Source organism: Hermetia illucens, chromosome 5 (assembly GCF_905115235.1).
Source record: "Hermetia illucens chromosome 5, iHerIll2.2.curated.20191125, whole genome shotgun sequence".
In the NCBI taxonomy this organism is placed as follows: Eukaryota; Metazoa; Arthropoda; class Insecta; order Diptera; family Stratiomyidae; genus Hermetia; species Hermetia illucens.
Window position 1 is genome coordinate 64688010 of NC_051853.1, and position 15734 is coordinate 64703743.

Consider the following 15734-nt stretch of genomic DNA (forward strand, 5'->3'; position numbering starts at 1 on the left):
TATTGTGGTTGGCATTTCGGGAGTAGCCACGTCCGGAATGATGTTCACCTTTTGTGGATAAATGGTTCTGTTTACATTTATCTAACCAGTTGTCAACAGTTGCAAACACAAGGGGTCTTTCGGTGTTGAGCCTTTGAAATAGAAGTATTTAATCCCTGCTCGAAACTCGCTTTTTTCTATTTATCAAAATAGGTAAAAGTTTCGTTTTTCAATTTGCAACCAAAATGAAACCGTGCAGTGGATATAACAGGCTTTGATAGCTATCTGGCGAGAAATGTCACACACTGAACACAAATCCTTTCTGATGTCATGACCGCCATCCCTTTGATTATTTGAAGGACTTATTGAACGCCCCCCATAATATTCGTTCTAATAAGTCGTCCTGGTGAACCTAACCAAGTTGTCAGGAAGGTAGATGTTACATAGCCAGCTCAAAATTTGGTAAAGAGCAGAAGGGAGCTGAGCAAGCATTGATTGAATTTGTTTAATAAGGTCCTGTAGAGTAACAGCACCTAGATCAAACTTTGGGGATTTTTTTTTTTTTGGAGTAGGGTACGCGTTTACGCACAGAGTGTTGGACTCCCGCAAAAGCACGCTGGCGGACTACCAACTAAACACCTCCCTGTCATCAGAGAACTAGCCTGGAACCGTTTGACACATTACTTCGGGCTAGCCCTCCCGCTCTCCCGGCTTTGGGAGCCTTCAAGTCAGGGAATTCCTTTCACCAACGGGAGGGGAGGGGAGGAAGGGAGTTGTTAGTTCAGGGAACCCCTTACCGTCCGATCCCTCTGCCGGTCGAGTTCAATCTTCTTCGTAGTAAGAAGAGCCCGAACATAATGCGCAATACGATTCCAGCTGCCAGCGCTCTTCAGCATCTCTCTGACAATGTTGTCTGGAGAGAGCTCCCCTGCGTCTGCATAAAGCTGCTGGCGGAGGCCATCCCACCTCTCGCAAGAGAAAAAGGTGTATTCAGCGTCATCCGGTACTCTATTGCAGAACACACAATCAGGAGATCGCGCCTTCCCAACCCTGTGCAGGTACTTTGGGGATAACACATCCGTTGCTGTCTTATTCTGGAAGGCTTTACATCTTAAATATCTCATACATTTAAAACAGTATGTAGTACCCTAGTATGTATGTCAATCGAATAATGCCGCATCGACACCTTGTGAGAAAAAGATTGATCAAAATTTGCGCTTAAGTATGTGGTTATAATTCAATAAAGTAAGCATATAAAAAATGTTGACCATGATCTAGGTACGAAGTTCTGCCTCTACAAATATTTCTTCTACATATAATATGCTACATGATATTCATACGAGTATATATCAACAATAAAATACGGCAAATTACGTGCAGTAAGATACATTAAGTCGCGCAAAAGTAAGTCATTGCCATTTATGCATTATCAGGGATTTGTGGGGGTGTGATAAGTCAAAGAAATGAGTAAGGGCACCATGAGTTCATAGACAAGCATCTCCAGAAAGCAGTTAAAAAAGAACTGACGACTCACCCGCTAATTGATACATCTGCACCCTGATATGAATTTTAATTACCTGCCATTTAAAAATTGCTTTGCTGTACGTTTTCTGGCTCGATAATAAATCAACAAACGGAAAGTTAGTCATGAATACCGCCGAAATGCACCAAAGGCAGCATTGAATAGCAACATTTCAATGGCTCAAGATAATAATGAAGACAACGATGATAAAAATATTATGTAAACTAGGTAGACATGACACGGGCCATTTTTTGGAGGAAAATTTTATCTTGTGATGGGTGCACACGTAAACACAATTTATTCTGTTGTAAATTTCATAAATAATGATTAATGCAATTGACGTGTTACAATGAGGATACGTTTGTAATAAAATTCATCAATAATAATTTTAGGCAAAGCTTAATTACGGCAAGTGACAGATTAGGAGATGAAGCATGTTTGGACAGATAAATTTTTTATGAAGCTTCATTTTGAATTATGGGTTTGTTCAAGATACACGAAAAGTATATGACCTCTGCCGAGTTATTTTTCAAAAAAGTTTTCGAAAATATTCTATGCAAGGAAGTAGATACTTTAATCGTAAACGATTACGTGATATATGGCACGTTCATCTAATTAATTAGGATTTTGGTACGGAGAGCGCCCTGTTTCATGGCTAATTCGGGTTCCACTTCTAACAAAACAAGTACGTGTATTGTACGTCCATACATATGTGCTGTTACACATGAATAGGAGCTGTCACACCTGAATTAGCTAAAAATACATGGAAATAATACCATCAGTGTGTTCCGTGAATGGTACGTTTTGGCAATTTGCGAAGTTCGTATGCTTCATTATTTTCGGTTCTGCAATCGGTACTAAGTGGAGGGGTTTTGGAAGATCAAATTGAATAAAACGAATCTTTCTAAATCTTAGATAATTCCAAGCAGATTGACCCGAATTACTCTAAATATCAAATTAAAACATTCAGATTGTTCCTAACTGAAAGTGTCATTCGGGCAATCAAAACGATGCAGTAGTGAAACAACACACGACTAACCATCACTAATGTGCTTAGCACTTCCCACTCCTAAAATTTACTTTGTATTTAATTGCCTTCAATATTAGATAATAACATTTTCTATTTTCTTCTAACATGGCAATTGCATACTTTTATGCTTAAATTCACTTTTATTATTGTGAGGATAAAGTCTTTAATTATCCTCATTAATTAGACTCCGTGTCTTAACTAGATGTTTAAAAGATACTAAACTTATTTGTGTGGTCGACATCTGTGTCACGTAAACAATCTTTTTTTATTGATGACGCTTCATCCCCTGACCAATTAATATAATTGTTTATTGTTTCTGGAGATTGTCAATGTGCTTTGAATAGTTAATGAGAAATTATCTCAACATTCAAATATATTATTTGACCTTAGTGTGATTTATCACAATTTATCACCCTGATTTTAACTTTGTTAGAAGAATATGATTGAATATAAACAAAATAGAGTTCTAAGAGTTTCTGGTGATTTATTATGTTCAATACCAATTGTTTACGGAATTGAATAATGGAAAGGGCAAAAGTTCAAAAACAGATTTAAATATAGCAATTGCTTTTTTTTATTTATGATTACTTGGTCGCCTACATCTTTTTCTGGCCTACTCAAAAACAAACATTCCACTGATAAATATTGAAATTTGATCACGAAATATTTAAATAAATGGGTCAAGGCTAAAAAGGTTGATAGTCAAAAAAAAAAAGACTAATTAGCCTTGTAATTCATTATTTGCGGAGAAAACCCCTAAGTTTACTCCGTGTGACACTATTGCCCTTAGTGTAGTCCGAATTATCAAATCTTCCAGTGAAGGTTGATTATGACGGCAGTTCAGCGAAGCTGTAAGTAATAGAGTGCGAATCCTAAACCAAACTTATGTATGCTACATCAGGTAGTATAATATGCAAGAGAAAATATAATGAACAGTATAAGGCCATCTATGTTGGAACGAATGAATAGATGTTAAAGATTAGCATTCTGGTCGTAGACCTGACATGAAAACCCAAAGTGACGAAAAAACCTACGTTGGGTCATCATTGCCCAGATAGGGTTCGAGGCTCGAAGGTGTCAAAGATATTGGCCAGAGAGTGACATTATAGGAAAGAATTAATTTTAGAGGCCTTCCAGATTTACCTCAATCGTAACACAGTAAATTTAGACAATGTCACACAGAGGAGGATATAGGCATAGTATAATCGATAATCTAATTATCCGCAACAAATAAATCCTGCTACCAATTAACAAATGGGACAGAAACATTATTAGTTTTTGTATAAATTCCCTGCAGGTTTGCTCTTTCAGAGTCTCTACTCTAGTTTCAGAGTCTTTATTCTAGTCGAAGTAATTCAACCCCAGTGGATATAATAATGAAAAATAAAGATTAAGAGAAAAAATGGTCTAAGTTCAAACACAGCTAGTGTAGATTAATTGGCATGCGCCATGTCAGTATCCCAGGCATCCATTTTTGCGAATGTCATTGAAGGGGAGGTTCGCCGACCTATAAGCAGCTCGAAGAACTGGAAGGGCCCCAGTCTGGATCAGGTGTAAAATTTCAGTTACAAAAAAATTTCACTAACATATCGGTCGGTTGGCACATAGCACCAATTAATTCATGAATCAACCGGTGGAATTTCCACCCTTTCTCACTGCGAGAATTATCTACCCAGTTACTAAAAAGACACTGAGCTGAACCCCGCTTGCCAGTCCTCGACAAATTCGTAACAGCTGTTATTAATAAAAAGTCCAGAAGGGCTCTCAATTATAATCAAGAGGTTGTGAAGAGCGACTCATTATTCGAATCGGTAGTTGAAGGACAGGAAAATAGAGGCTCTAACTACTGTGTCGTATTGATTCAAAAAATAAAGTTCTCATCGACAGTCATGGGAGGGCAGTATACTACTTTGCGTAAGCCCATCCCATACGAACAGACATTTTCAAGGGGGACTCATTAAGTCTTGTTTGGTTTTGAATGGCACTGATATACTTAATGTATGGTACTTGGATGATCAAGCTGTATGCTGGGCCATCTAGAAGTCTGTTCTGAATAGCAGACTTGTTCAGCCGTGATATTTGGATAGAATTTGGTCTAGACAAATATCGAATTCATTTGGAAATTCATTTGGACCTCCATATCCAATTTATAACCGTCAGGTATCTAGGAATCTTAAAAGAACCTATGTTCGGGTTAGTAATTTGAAGGATACTCTGCTCTCCGAATTCCTGCGACGCTGGTGCTGAAATCGCAATAAAAAGAGGTACTGAATCTCCCTTCACTGACGTATGTATTTGGAATATTGCCGCGGATGAAGACCGATCTGGCGAACGTGCTAAGGCGGATACGGACTACTATGTCCAAATTCTGAATGCAGCACCCCAATTCTATTTTGCTGTATAGAGGATGAATGCGCTTCATCAAATCGGAGGAAGGATCGGAGGCGTGGTTAAGGTGGTGGCACAACACCACGAAGTCAACTCGCTACGCGCTTATTTCTACAGCAGAGAGCAGGCGAGTCCCTATTTTAAGACAGAATGCGGCTGACATTGCTTAACTTGAAGGATATGAAAGATCGATCCTCTGAGTTGATAGGAAAAGCCACTTTGCATATATTATTGCTATCCCCCCGTAATAGCAACATTGAGTGGAAAAACGTGATGAAAAAAGTATACTATGAACCACTAACTCTACACACTACACACTGAATCAAAGAAATCTGTTGTCTTGTCGGTGGCAGGTAGTGTACCTAATTCCCTTACGACTTCTCTTGATGTCCTGAGACTACAGTCTGCTTAAAACCACGTTCAGAATTCTACAAACGTTTTCGATGTTGCGGGGGTTGGTTTTCTACAGATTTTTCCTTTGACTTACCGCCGACCCCCAACACCTAACTGTTTGGCGCAAATTGGAAACAGAGATAGTTCAGCACAGCACTTAGTTTATTTCATGCGTTATTCCTTTAGAGACCTTCAGTATAGTTCCCCTGCTTCTCAATTACTGATCCGAAAGGTCTTGTAAGCTTTTTTTCCCAGTCGGCGCACCAGTTTTGTTCGGTTTGTGAATAGCTTCCATTAGAAAAAAGTTACCCAGCATATTCGAAGAGAGGAATTCCAAATTCTGGCGGGCAAACACAAGAAGAGCATAGACATCCATGGCGACTAGGATTCTCGAACCCAGAGCCAAGCAGATGGAGAGGCTGCCGTTCTTCCCCTTCAACAATCGCGTCATCAGAGAGTAATTTATTTCTGCCACAAAGTCGACGAAAAAGTATTTCATCTATGCAACGCAAATCTGCACTTACACTATTATCGGCATACCTAATGATGAAAAAGTACCGGAAATTTTGAATCAAGCCCTTATGGAAGCGACTAGTCCCAGGTGACCATAAATCTCATCTGAAGCCCGATAAATTTCTGTAGGCTTTAAATTGTAATTAAAAAAATTCGGTTTTCAATTGACACACCCGAATCTTTTGCAAACTTCATTTCTGTCATTTGTCTATCGAAAACCGGTAGAAATCCCCAAGTCTTTAATTTAAATTAACATTGCATCAACCACCAAAAGGTGTCACTATTTCACTTATCACTTTAAAATGACCACCATATAATGATGATGGGTTAATAATCTGAATGGTATTTAAAGGTGATGCTATTGCACGACATTGGGTTAAATATTAAATCCTACTCCCGCTCAGAGATTCCCAATACTAGGTATTCACTTTTTGATTATGCACTTCTTTGCTGCGGCTTCGTTGCATGGCATATCTAACAAGAAACATGAGGGTTTCGCTTTATGTGGGATCGCCCCTGCTTTTTTATGCCTCCAAATCCAGCAGCCTTAGGTCTTCAAATTTTATATGGATGTCGTTTTCAATTAAAAATTGTTAGGCCGGATTTCCTCTGTTATGTAGACAAAAATTGAAGGCCTCGCTATTTAGCCTTTTTGTCTATTGTAACCAGATCCTGTTTTCTTGAATAAATTAATTTTAAACATCAATTTCAATTGTATCGCTTCTATCCACGCTTTCTAAAAGAATCTAAATAAAATACAATTTAATTTTTTCCATCATCAACTGTGCACTGTATGCAGTTTTCTCGGCGAAATTGAATTGAGGCTGAATTCTATAACTTCAATACAGCGAAAGCCTTGTGGGAATGTTATAGCTTTAACTAGATTATTAGAGACATGCCATATAGTCTTATTTTAATACTATTGAAAACCTCTGTGGTTAGAGAGGGGAAGTAGTTTGTTAGATTCGACTGATTTTTTAAGGAACTGTGATCTACACTGGCATAACCCCATCCCAGTTTCTTTTCTTTCGTAATAAGATCATCAATCCACTTGACACATTTCCGAGAGAGTGGGGCTGGCATCTCATCATCATAGTTAATCAAAGTATTCAGGAACATTAATGAAAGAAGTAATGGCAGATTGATCTCGCATCGTTCGAGACTGTCAGTATTAGTTTAATTAAATCGTCTAATATACGTGAAGGTGGGCAAAAAGTGAAAACTTGCGGAAAGAAACCGTTCCTTATGTTCCTGTTTCTGGGCAAGTCATCAAAGAAGAATTGAAAAACGTAAAAAACAAGCACCTGCGGTCGAATATGTACAGGTTTGCAACTTCTCATGATTAAATTCAGATGATGCAATGAAGAAGAGTTGACTTGTTGCTCTTCAGCAAGTAATACCGAGGTACGAGTTTACCATCAGAATATGCTGATATACCAAGCACTGCTGCAATCTGGGTGAGAGATATAATCAAGTTGCGACCATGGCTGATGAATTTGGGTCCATTTGGGCTTATTTTTCAGAAGTCACTTTTTTCAGTATTCGAACGAACCAACGAAATACCGGTACTACTTCCACTTTTACTACGGAGTCCTTGATGTCAACAGTGCAACGGTAGAGGATACTACTCCTGTCCACCCCATTGGGAGGCCTAGCTCATGACACAACGGGGAGAAGCTACTTGAAAAAAGGTTGGAGGCGAAATTTCTTACCAAAACAATGTTTCAGAGCCAGTGATCCACAATTGATGTAGGAAAGACCTTCAACTCAGCAAAGTGGGGTGACATGTGGATATTGAAGGACTATTTAAAGGCCGGCACATTGCACTATAAGATCCTGGAGAAATAGCGTAGAATGAATCACATCGGGGACAGCTCATGGATCTATTCTCTACTGTAGAGGAGGTGAGCATGCAGTACATCCTACTTGCTGGATTGGTGGGTCCGATATTCATTTATACAAACTCAGTTTGCGGAATGCCTAACCTAAAATATATAGGCCCCCAGAGTGTTTTAATTTGCGATGGGCATTATTGCGCTGATACCACGGACTTCATATCCTGCTGGAACACAAAAGTTGTCGTGCTGAAAAGATCTGATTAATGTCAGAAACAATTATATCAGAACTTAGCGCACCCCAAAGAAACAATAAGGCGTGTGTGTGTTTATGGTGGGGGAGAAGCTACAGCTTCTGAGCACTCAGGCCGTGTTGGCCCATTGTACTCGCCTCCCCCGTCTAACGGAATATTCCGGATTCGTTAACGTATCGCAGGATTTCCGTTAGTGGATGTGATGCTACCCGTCGCAATTGGAGAACATCGGCACCAAAGATCTGATGCCTGATGCGTCCATAGGCGGGGCATTCACATAGGAAATGCTCCGTGGATTCCGCTTCCTCATTACAGGAGAGACACGTATCATCTTCGGTAATTCTTATTCTGAACATATGCCCAGGTAGTGAATTATGGTCTGTCAGAATGCCCACAATACACCTGCAAGTCCTCCTGCTTTTCGGCAGGATAAACTTTGCGGTACGTATGTTGGGTTCTGGCAGGAAAAGTTTGGTGGGTCGAGCAGCATTTAGGCTCTGCCATCTGTCATTATGGGAAACTTGTTCCCAGTTTTTGAAAACAGATTTAGCCAATGCTACTGATACCCAATTGCTGGCTCCAGTCCCAGCATAGGGGAGCTTGACCTCTCTGTCTCTACAGCATCCAAGATTTCATTTCCCTCTAAGCCACAGTGACCAGGTACCCAGAGTAGTTCCACAGTATTGAATCTAGAGATAGAGTTCAAACGGTTTCTGCATTCCTGAACGATTTTCGAGGTGATCAAAGGACTGCTCAATGCCCTCAGTGCAGCTTGACTGTCCCTGCAGATTGTGATGCGTCTGCCCTTCAACCGCTCGTCAATCACCCAGTTTGCCACCCGCATAAACTTCGGCTTGAAAAACCGTTGCATATTGTCCCAAAGGAAAAGTCCACTTCTCGTTTTTATTCGAGAGGTAGACTCCGGCTCCAGAACCCTCTTCTGTTTTTGAGCCATCGGTGTAGAAGACTTCCGTATATCCCGCCACGCATTCCTCTGGGTATTTCCAGTCCTCTCTACGCTTCAGGGTAACTACATATCTTCTACCAAACAGATGTATGGGGACACGAGAATCGGAAGGCATTGTAAGAACTGGATTCAGTCCTCCCAGTAACTCTTCCAATGCTCTGTGCCCCCCACATCCGTTGTTTTCTAATCGAATTAGCCCATGAGCTGCTCTCATTGCAGTGCTTTGAATAAATATATCCACCATGGCACCAAGCAATAAGGCAGTAGCAATAAAATACAACTTTTTCAATCTTGAGGCTATTGCATGCTTGTAGGACTGCAATAGTATCAGGTGGCAAATGGTAGTATTTTTGGTATAGCAGGACCAACGAAGAGGCTTTTGTTTGAAGGTAGATTGAAAGGCTTCATTTCCATTGAACCAACCGCTATTAGCTCTCCCAGAAGTTGCATTTTTATATGATAAAATAAGTATTGGAAAGGACACCATTGCAAGATACTACAAACTGTTCTTGTGGATTGTAGCTGCATGAAACACAACATTGTTTTTTGAACCTCAGGATATCGAATGTGATCATTCTCTTTTTACGAATAATATATTAATTTGGAATTTGGATTAGGCACAAGGGATAATTGCCATGATATACACAGGATAGCAAGCGATCAATAGATCCTGGATTTTCAGGAGATTTGCTGATACTTTCTCTTAAATGCAGGACTACTTCCTTCAGTTTTTTTATTCTGCTCGGTGCAAGGTCTGGTTGGGACTCTAAACCCATCCTCGGACTATCCTAATTTTGCAAAACTGATTTATTGATTAACATAGAGAAGAAATTTATGGGCGATATTACTATCGTGAAGGTAATGGATGAAAACTAACTTAGTAGGCTGTCTGCATGGGCGAGGATGATCCAGTCCGGAAAGTGAATGATAGAAAAAGCACATATGATATAGATGTTGCAATGGCGTACAATAGCGTAGATCAGCACGCCAGACAATTGCTAGGTATATCGACCTGCTGGACCTCGGCGCGAAACTAGGATTACTGTTGCTCCGTTGATGGTAGTGCTGATTTCTTAATGCCTTCTAGTGCTTTGGGTTATCGCAAGTAATTTTCATGAAGGAGCTATAAATTAACTAAAAAAACTATTAAATTCCTTACAAGTATAGTATAGCACCGAAACCATCTGTCCGTCATCTGGATTCTAGTCAACCTTGCCGGTTTAATTCTACTAAGTATATTTGGTCGACAGACTTTGCAAGGCTCATTTGTCCCTGGAAATAACATTTTTCTTTAGCACTTTGCTCTAAAATTTATATTTTGTACCACTTATCAAAGTACCTATGCATCATACTGAACGGCGCAACAACCGGTATCCGGCCTGCCTTAGTAAGGAACTGCAGACACCCTGGTGTTGCGCCGAGGTCTACCAATTCGATACCCCTAAAGATCTACGCCATCTTAGGCCGGATCTGCCTCGTCTTCTTTCTCTATCATAGATATTGTCTATGCTCACCCATTACTGAATTGACGTCAACACAGCGCTGATTAGGAAAACATTTCATTCTATTGTAAGAGTGTATTAACTTCTAAAACCAGGCGAATTAGCCTGGAAGATGCTTGGCGACTATCTGGCCGACTTTAAGTAGGAATTATTCGGTGAATTTATATAGCAAGGTGAAGATCCTGACCTCATTGTTAATGTTGTATAAAATGTCAAAACATGATGACTTACAGAAAGTGATTTTCAAAATATTTACATTTTCACTAACAATACAAAATTTCTGCTTTTCTTTTCAGTCGTCCGATGTCAAGTGCAACAAATGCAATCAAGTTATTACACAGAAAATTCTCACAGCTCTCGGTAAATCATGGCATCCTGAGCACTTCGTCTGTCGCGAATGTGGAGCACCCATCAAGGATCCCACGTTCAACGAGAAAGATGGCGAGCCAGTTTGTGTGGCGTGTTTTACAAGTAAATACTCGGATGTGTGTTTCGCGTGCAAACAGCCAATTCGTGAGGTGAGTAGCCCGGCCAAAGTATATCGTATGAGTAATCCACGTACGACTGGTATTATGTTTGTATATTGTTGCTGGTCATTACTTTCTGGCCCCGATACTGAACTCATTTCATCATCAGCTGCGCTTTTTCCTCCTCTGGATAATTTTAGCAACAAGACCGACACAACAGACAAAACCATTAAGAAAATTATGTACTCGGTCTTAAAATTACGTACATTTATTTTTAGGTAGCGCAGAAACAGTATCGGGGTCAAAAAGCGAAATGGGAGTGGAAGTGGGAGGCACCAGAAGACGTGACGGGAAGAGCCACTTTTGAGTGAATTAGCTAATGATATTGTTGAGCAATGAGTGGATACCCATTCCCAATGCCCATTCAGCGTAATTTTGATATTAGACCGGGGAATACCTGCCTCAGTTATCTTGCTGATAGTATACTATCTACATACGTCAGACTTTCAGTCATATTTTAAGTCCCTACTCGAATCGCTCTTTCAGATAACATCCACTCAATACGAATCTATTGATGAAATACATAATTAGGATCTTGAGATGATTTCAGATTATCTGAATTCTATTTTCAGAAAGTGATAAAAGCACTCGGACAAACATGGCACGAGGAGCATTTTGTGTGTAATGGTACGTGCAACAAGCCAATTTCTGGAGCCCCATTCTATGAGCGTGAGGGTAAAGCGTACTGTAAGGATGACTTCGAGAAGCTGTTCGCGTCCAAGTGCACAGGTTGCACCCTGCCGATCCTCGACAAAGCTGTTATTGCTCTCGATGCAAAGTGGCATAAGGACTGCTTCAAGTGCAAGGTGAGACATCGCTCCTAATCATTGAACCCACAATAAACCATAGTCGATCAGGATAATTGTTGTCACTCCCTTTCAGAAATGCAACAAAGCCATAACAAGTGATACGTTTGCAGTGGAGGACAATAAACCTTTGTGCACAGCATGTACGGCGTAAATTTGTGCAAGTGGCCCCGGAAAGTGACAACTGAGATTTTTAAACAATGAACGATGGGTTGAAATGCACATATTTCATATGATTTTTTTTTGTATAGTTTTGACAAAATTTCGAGAAAAGTTACAATTTGGATTTATTGGAAAATGTTCTGCATTTATGTAGGAATCTTTTTATAACAAGGGGCGTCGCAACATTGATTTACGATATTCTACAGACGCTTTTAACTTGAAGACTTAGCGCTTAGGGTATAAAATAAGATAAGAAAGAGACCAATGACTACGCTTACGAATAGAAAACGATTGACCACAAGAACAAAAACTGAACTAAAAATTAATCTTGATTCTTTCTTATATCCCAAATTAAACATTGATTCGCTTATGCGTACTTTTTTGCTTAAACACACATTTAAACTTTAAACATCCATTTGAAGAATTATGAATATATTTTGTTAATGTTCTGCGATAATTCCACGTTTTAGGGAATAAAACGGTTTTTTACTCTACTTTATTCCTTTCAACGTATTTCAATTATTTCAATGCTAAGTGAAAGCAGCTGAGACGGATAATTAATACATACGCATCTACGGATTTTTTTTATTCTTGACGGTATGTAGGATTGGTGATTCTAGGACCAATTTGAGAATAGTAAAGGAAGCCTGGGAGAACTAACAAGTCTGTGAACTCGAAAAGTACAAGGAGCAACCGCACCAGGCGCGGAAGTTTTACCAACATGTCAGCCGGATGAAACCTTATACACCTCAATGCTCATCCTGCCGAGACAAAGAGGGAAATCTGATTTCCGACAGAATGTGGGCATATTGGAGCGATGGGTTTGAGTACTTTGATGAGCTACTGAACAGCAAGAACATCGGCGAGTTGGAAGTCCCGTCAACTGAATACAACGGACAAATAATGTAACCACCAAATTTAGGAGAAACGGTCCGTGCAATTCATCGACTAAAAAATCATAAGTCGCTTGGGGCCGATGGAATTACAGCCGAACTGGTTAAATATGGAGGCGAACAATTACACCAAGTGGTTCATCAACTTGTGTTCAAGGTATGGGACAGCGACGATGACGATTAGCAACGAGGCATTATCTGTCTCATACATAAAAAGGGAGATATCACAGAGTGCTGCAATTATAGAGGTATCACTTTGCTGAGTACCATCTATAAGATATTTTTCGCTATCTTACTAGGGCAGATAGCCCCATACGCTCAGAAGTGAGGAGAAGAGTTGACGGCTCTTGCTTGAGAAGTGGCAGGAGAAGAGTTGACGGCTCTTACTTGAAAAGTGGCAGGGGAAGAGTTGACGGCTCTTGCAACCCCTTCAACAGCCAAGTGCTGCAAGGGGAACTGGAACACTGCGAAAGCGGTTGGTACCCATGAAAAGGTGAGAGCTGCCATACTGTCCTTTGAACATTTCAAAGCACCTGGCATCCGGCAATGCTAAAGGAGGACATGGAGCACTTAGAGCCACCTCTAAGAAATATTTTTCGAGGATGTCTTACTCTGGGCTACGTGCCTTCCTCTTGGCAAAAGGTTAAGATAGTCTTCATACCGAAACCTGGGAAAGATGACTATTCTAATTCAAAGAACTTCAGACAGATCAGCTTGACTTCATTCTTGCTGAAAGGTTCATTCTTGCTGAAAGGTTTGAAGAGACTGGTGGAGCGTCACATTCGTGGAAACGCACTTAGGTCGCACCCAATTAATAAAAGCCAACATGCTTACCAGGGTAGAAAGTCCTGTGAGTCTGCTCTTCATTATTTGGTCACAAAGATAGAGGATGCAACTTTGAATGGTGAGTACGCGATGGGGGGTGTTCGTGGATATTGAAGGGGCTTTTGAATGTGCGCCTTTTCAAAAATTTTTCGATGCCGTCAAAGCATGGTGTTGATGATGCTTTAATTAAGTGGATCCATGCGATGCTAACGCAGAGATTGCTGTGCGCTGAGGTGGGTGTCGACCGCTATCTAACTGCGGAACAACGAAGGGCTGCCCTCAAGGAGGTGTGCTTTCGTCACTTCTGTGGAGTATGCTGGTTGACTCACTACTAGCTGAGCTGCAAAATTTGCCAATACACGCTCTAACTTATGCTGATGACGTGGCTGTGCTTGCTGTTGATCGGGATCTTGGAACGGTGTGTAGGAATATACAACGTACGCTTGATTTGATAGACAGTTGTTGCTTCAGACATGGTCTGTCAGTTAATCCAAATAAAACCACAATGGTTTTATTCATAAAATATTCATATTCATTGCCTCCTTGAGATGAGGGGTACTACCCTTCAACTCTCCGAAGAAGTGAAATATCTGGGAGTCACGCTAGATAAAAAAATTTCTTTGGAACAAACATGTAGAGGTAAAGATTGCGCAGTGCAGTTATTAAACTCAATCAAACAGGCGGCTTCTCTACATACTAGCCATCGAACAGTAGGAAAATGCTATACGCCATTGATTTTGGGGTAACGAAAATAATTACTTCTCAACACCCTTACCGATGTCCCAACAAATGCTAGGTTTACAAACTGTAATTCAACTTCGACCGAACCTTCTGTTCTCACATCAAACCAAGGATCAACGAAGTCACTGACAATGCACTGCCATATTTAACAGTGACAATAAAAGAAAACTAAGAAGCAATGATGTTCAAAGAGCATATTGTAGTTCTAATAGATACAACAATACAATTCTGGAACTATTACTAATTAAGAGAAAGGACAAAGGCGAGATCGCTGAAAACTAAAAACAGTGAAGATGAAGCTACCAAAAGACTCAAGAAAGAGCTTTCAATAGACAAAAATCGAAAGTTGTAAGCATTCTTAGCGGGACAGAATCACCACGCTGACACCAACTACTAATTAGTAATGGTCGCTAAAAAAAATCGCAAACCCAACAGTAGCTGAGGTTTCCATCAAACAGACCTCAGGCAAATCGGTAACCGACTATGCTTACAAAACGGAAACGCTTTTGCAACTCCTTGTCAAAGTATTTATGCCGAACGAGACACCCAATGTCATCAATATACTTGTAAAATTACGCACATCCCCAATAAAGGTCTCTAAAATGTTCAACCAGCTTGCCAGAAATGGGACAAATAATAACTTCCTAACCAATGAATTACTTAAAGAGCTGCCGCCATCTGGAAGAACACTTTATCCTCTATATCTTCACTACAGTTTTTCGGAATAATTATTACTCCCCAATCTGCAAAGATGCGAAAATATTTGTTTCGTACTCCTAAACCCGGGCAAGGATAACTATAAAGCAGAGTCACATTGATCATTAGGTTCCTCTTAATAATTTTATGTTAAATGTTTGGGTGGTGTAATCACAGAGTTGGTGGCGCATCAGCCTCTTGATTTCGTTTCCTCGGGTTCGAATCTGCTGCTGTAGGCTTATCACTTGCACAAATATTGAAAATCAAATAGAAAAAAAATAACAAAAAAAAATCGTCCACCGGCGAGCGAATAGGGGATGTACACGATAAAATCTTTGAGAAGGTTTGACAAGAAGATTTAAATATTTAATAAACCCTTCCCTATGAACTTCATGGCACCCTGGACAACACCCCTGGCGGTCGCCAATCCAGAGTAAACTACAAGGATCTCGTTAGCAAACAACACCCGATAACAACTGGAATGCTGCGAGGCAAAGTTCTTATCCAAGTACTGCTCCTAATCAGGAGGGCTTTCCAGAACCACTAATATCTATTATCTGAGGGACAAACGTGTATGATGACGCGAAATGTCTTGCTTACTTATTATTTATTTCCAAGTTGTCACAATATCGGACGATGCTACATACTGGTGGTGGGGGCCGGTGGTAGGTTGGTGGGAGAATCCGTCGAGAACTCCCCGC

At 40.2% G+C, this 15734-nt stretch overlaps 1 protein-coding gene across 1 annotated transcript in view; it reads left to right on the forward strand.

The window, feature by feature from the left end:
• The window catches only part of LOC119657550 (transforming growth factor beta-1-induced transcript 1 protein), a 66981-nt gene extending 54609 nt beyond the window's left edge, over window positions 1-12372 (forward strand). The window contains exons 3-5 of the mRNA XM_038064503.1: window positions 10680-10901; window positions 11483-11716; window positions 11793-12372. Of these exons, the coding sequence (XP_037920431.1) occupies window positions 10680-10901; window positions 11483-11716; window positions 11793-11870 (534 nt within the window). The 3' untranslated portion in view covers window positions 11871-12372. The remainder of the gene's footprint in view (window positions 1-10679; window positions 10902-11482; window positions 11717-11792) is intronic.
• The last annotated feature ends 3362 nt before the right edge of the window (window positions 12373-15734 follow it).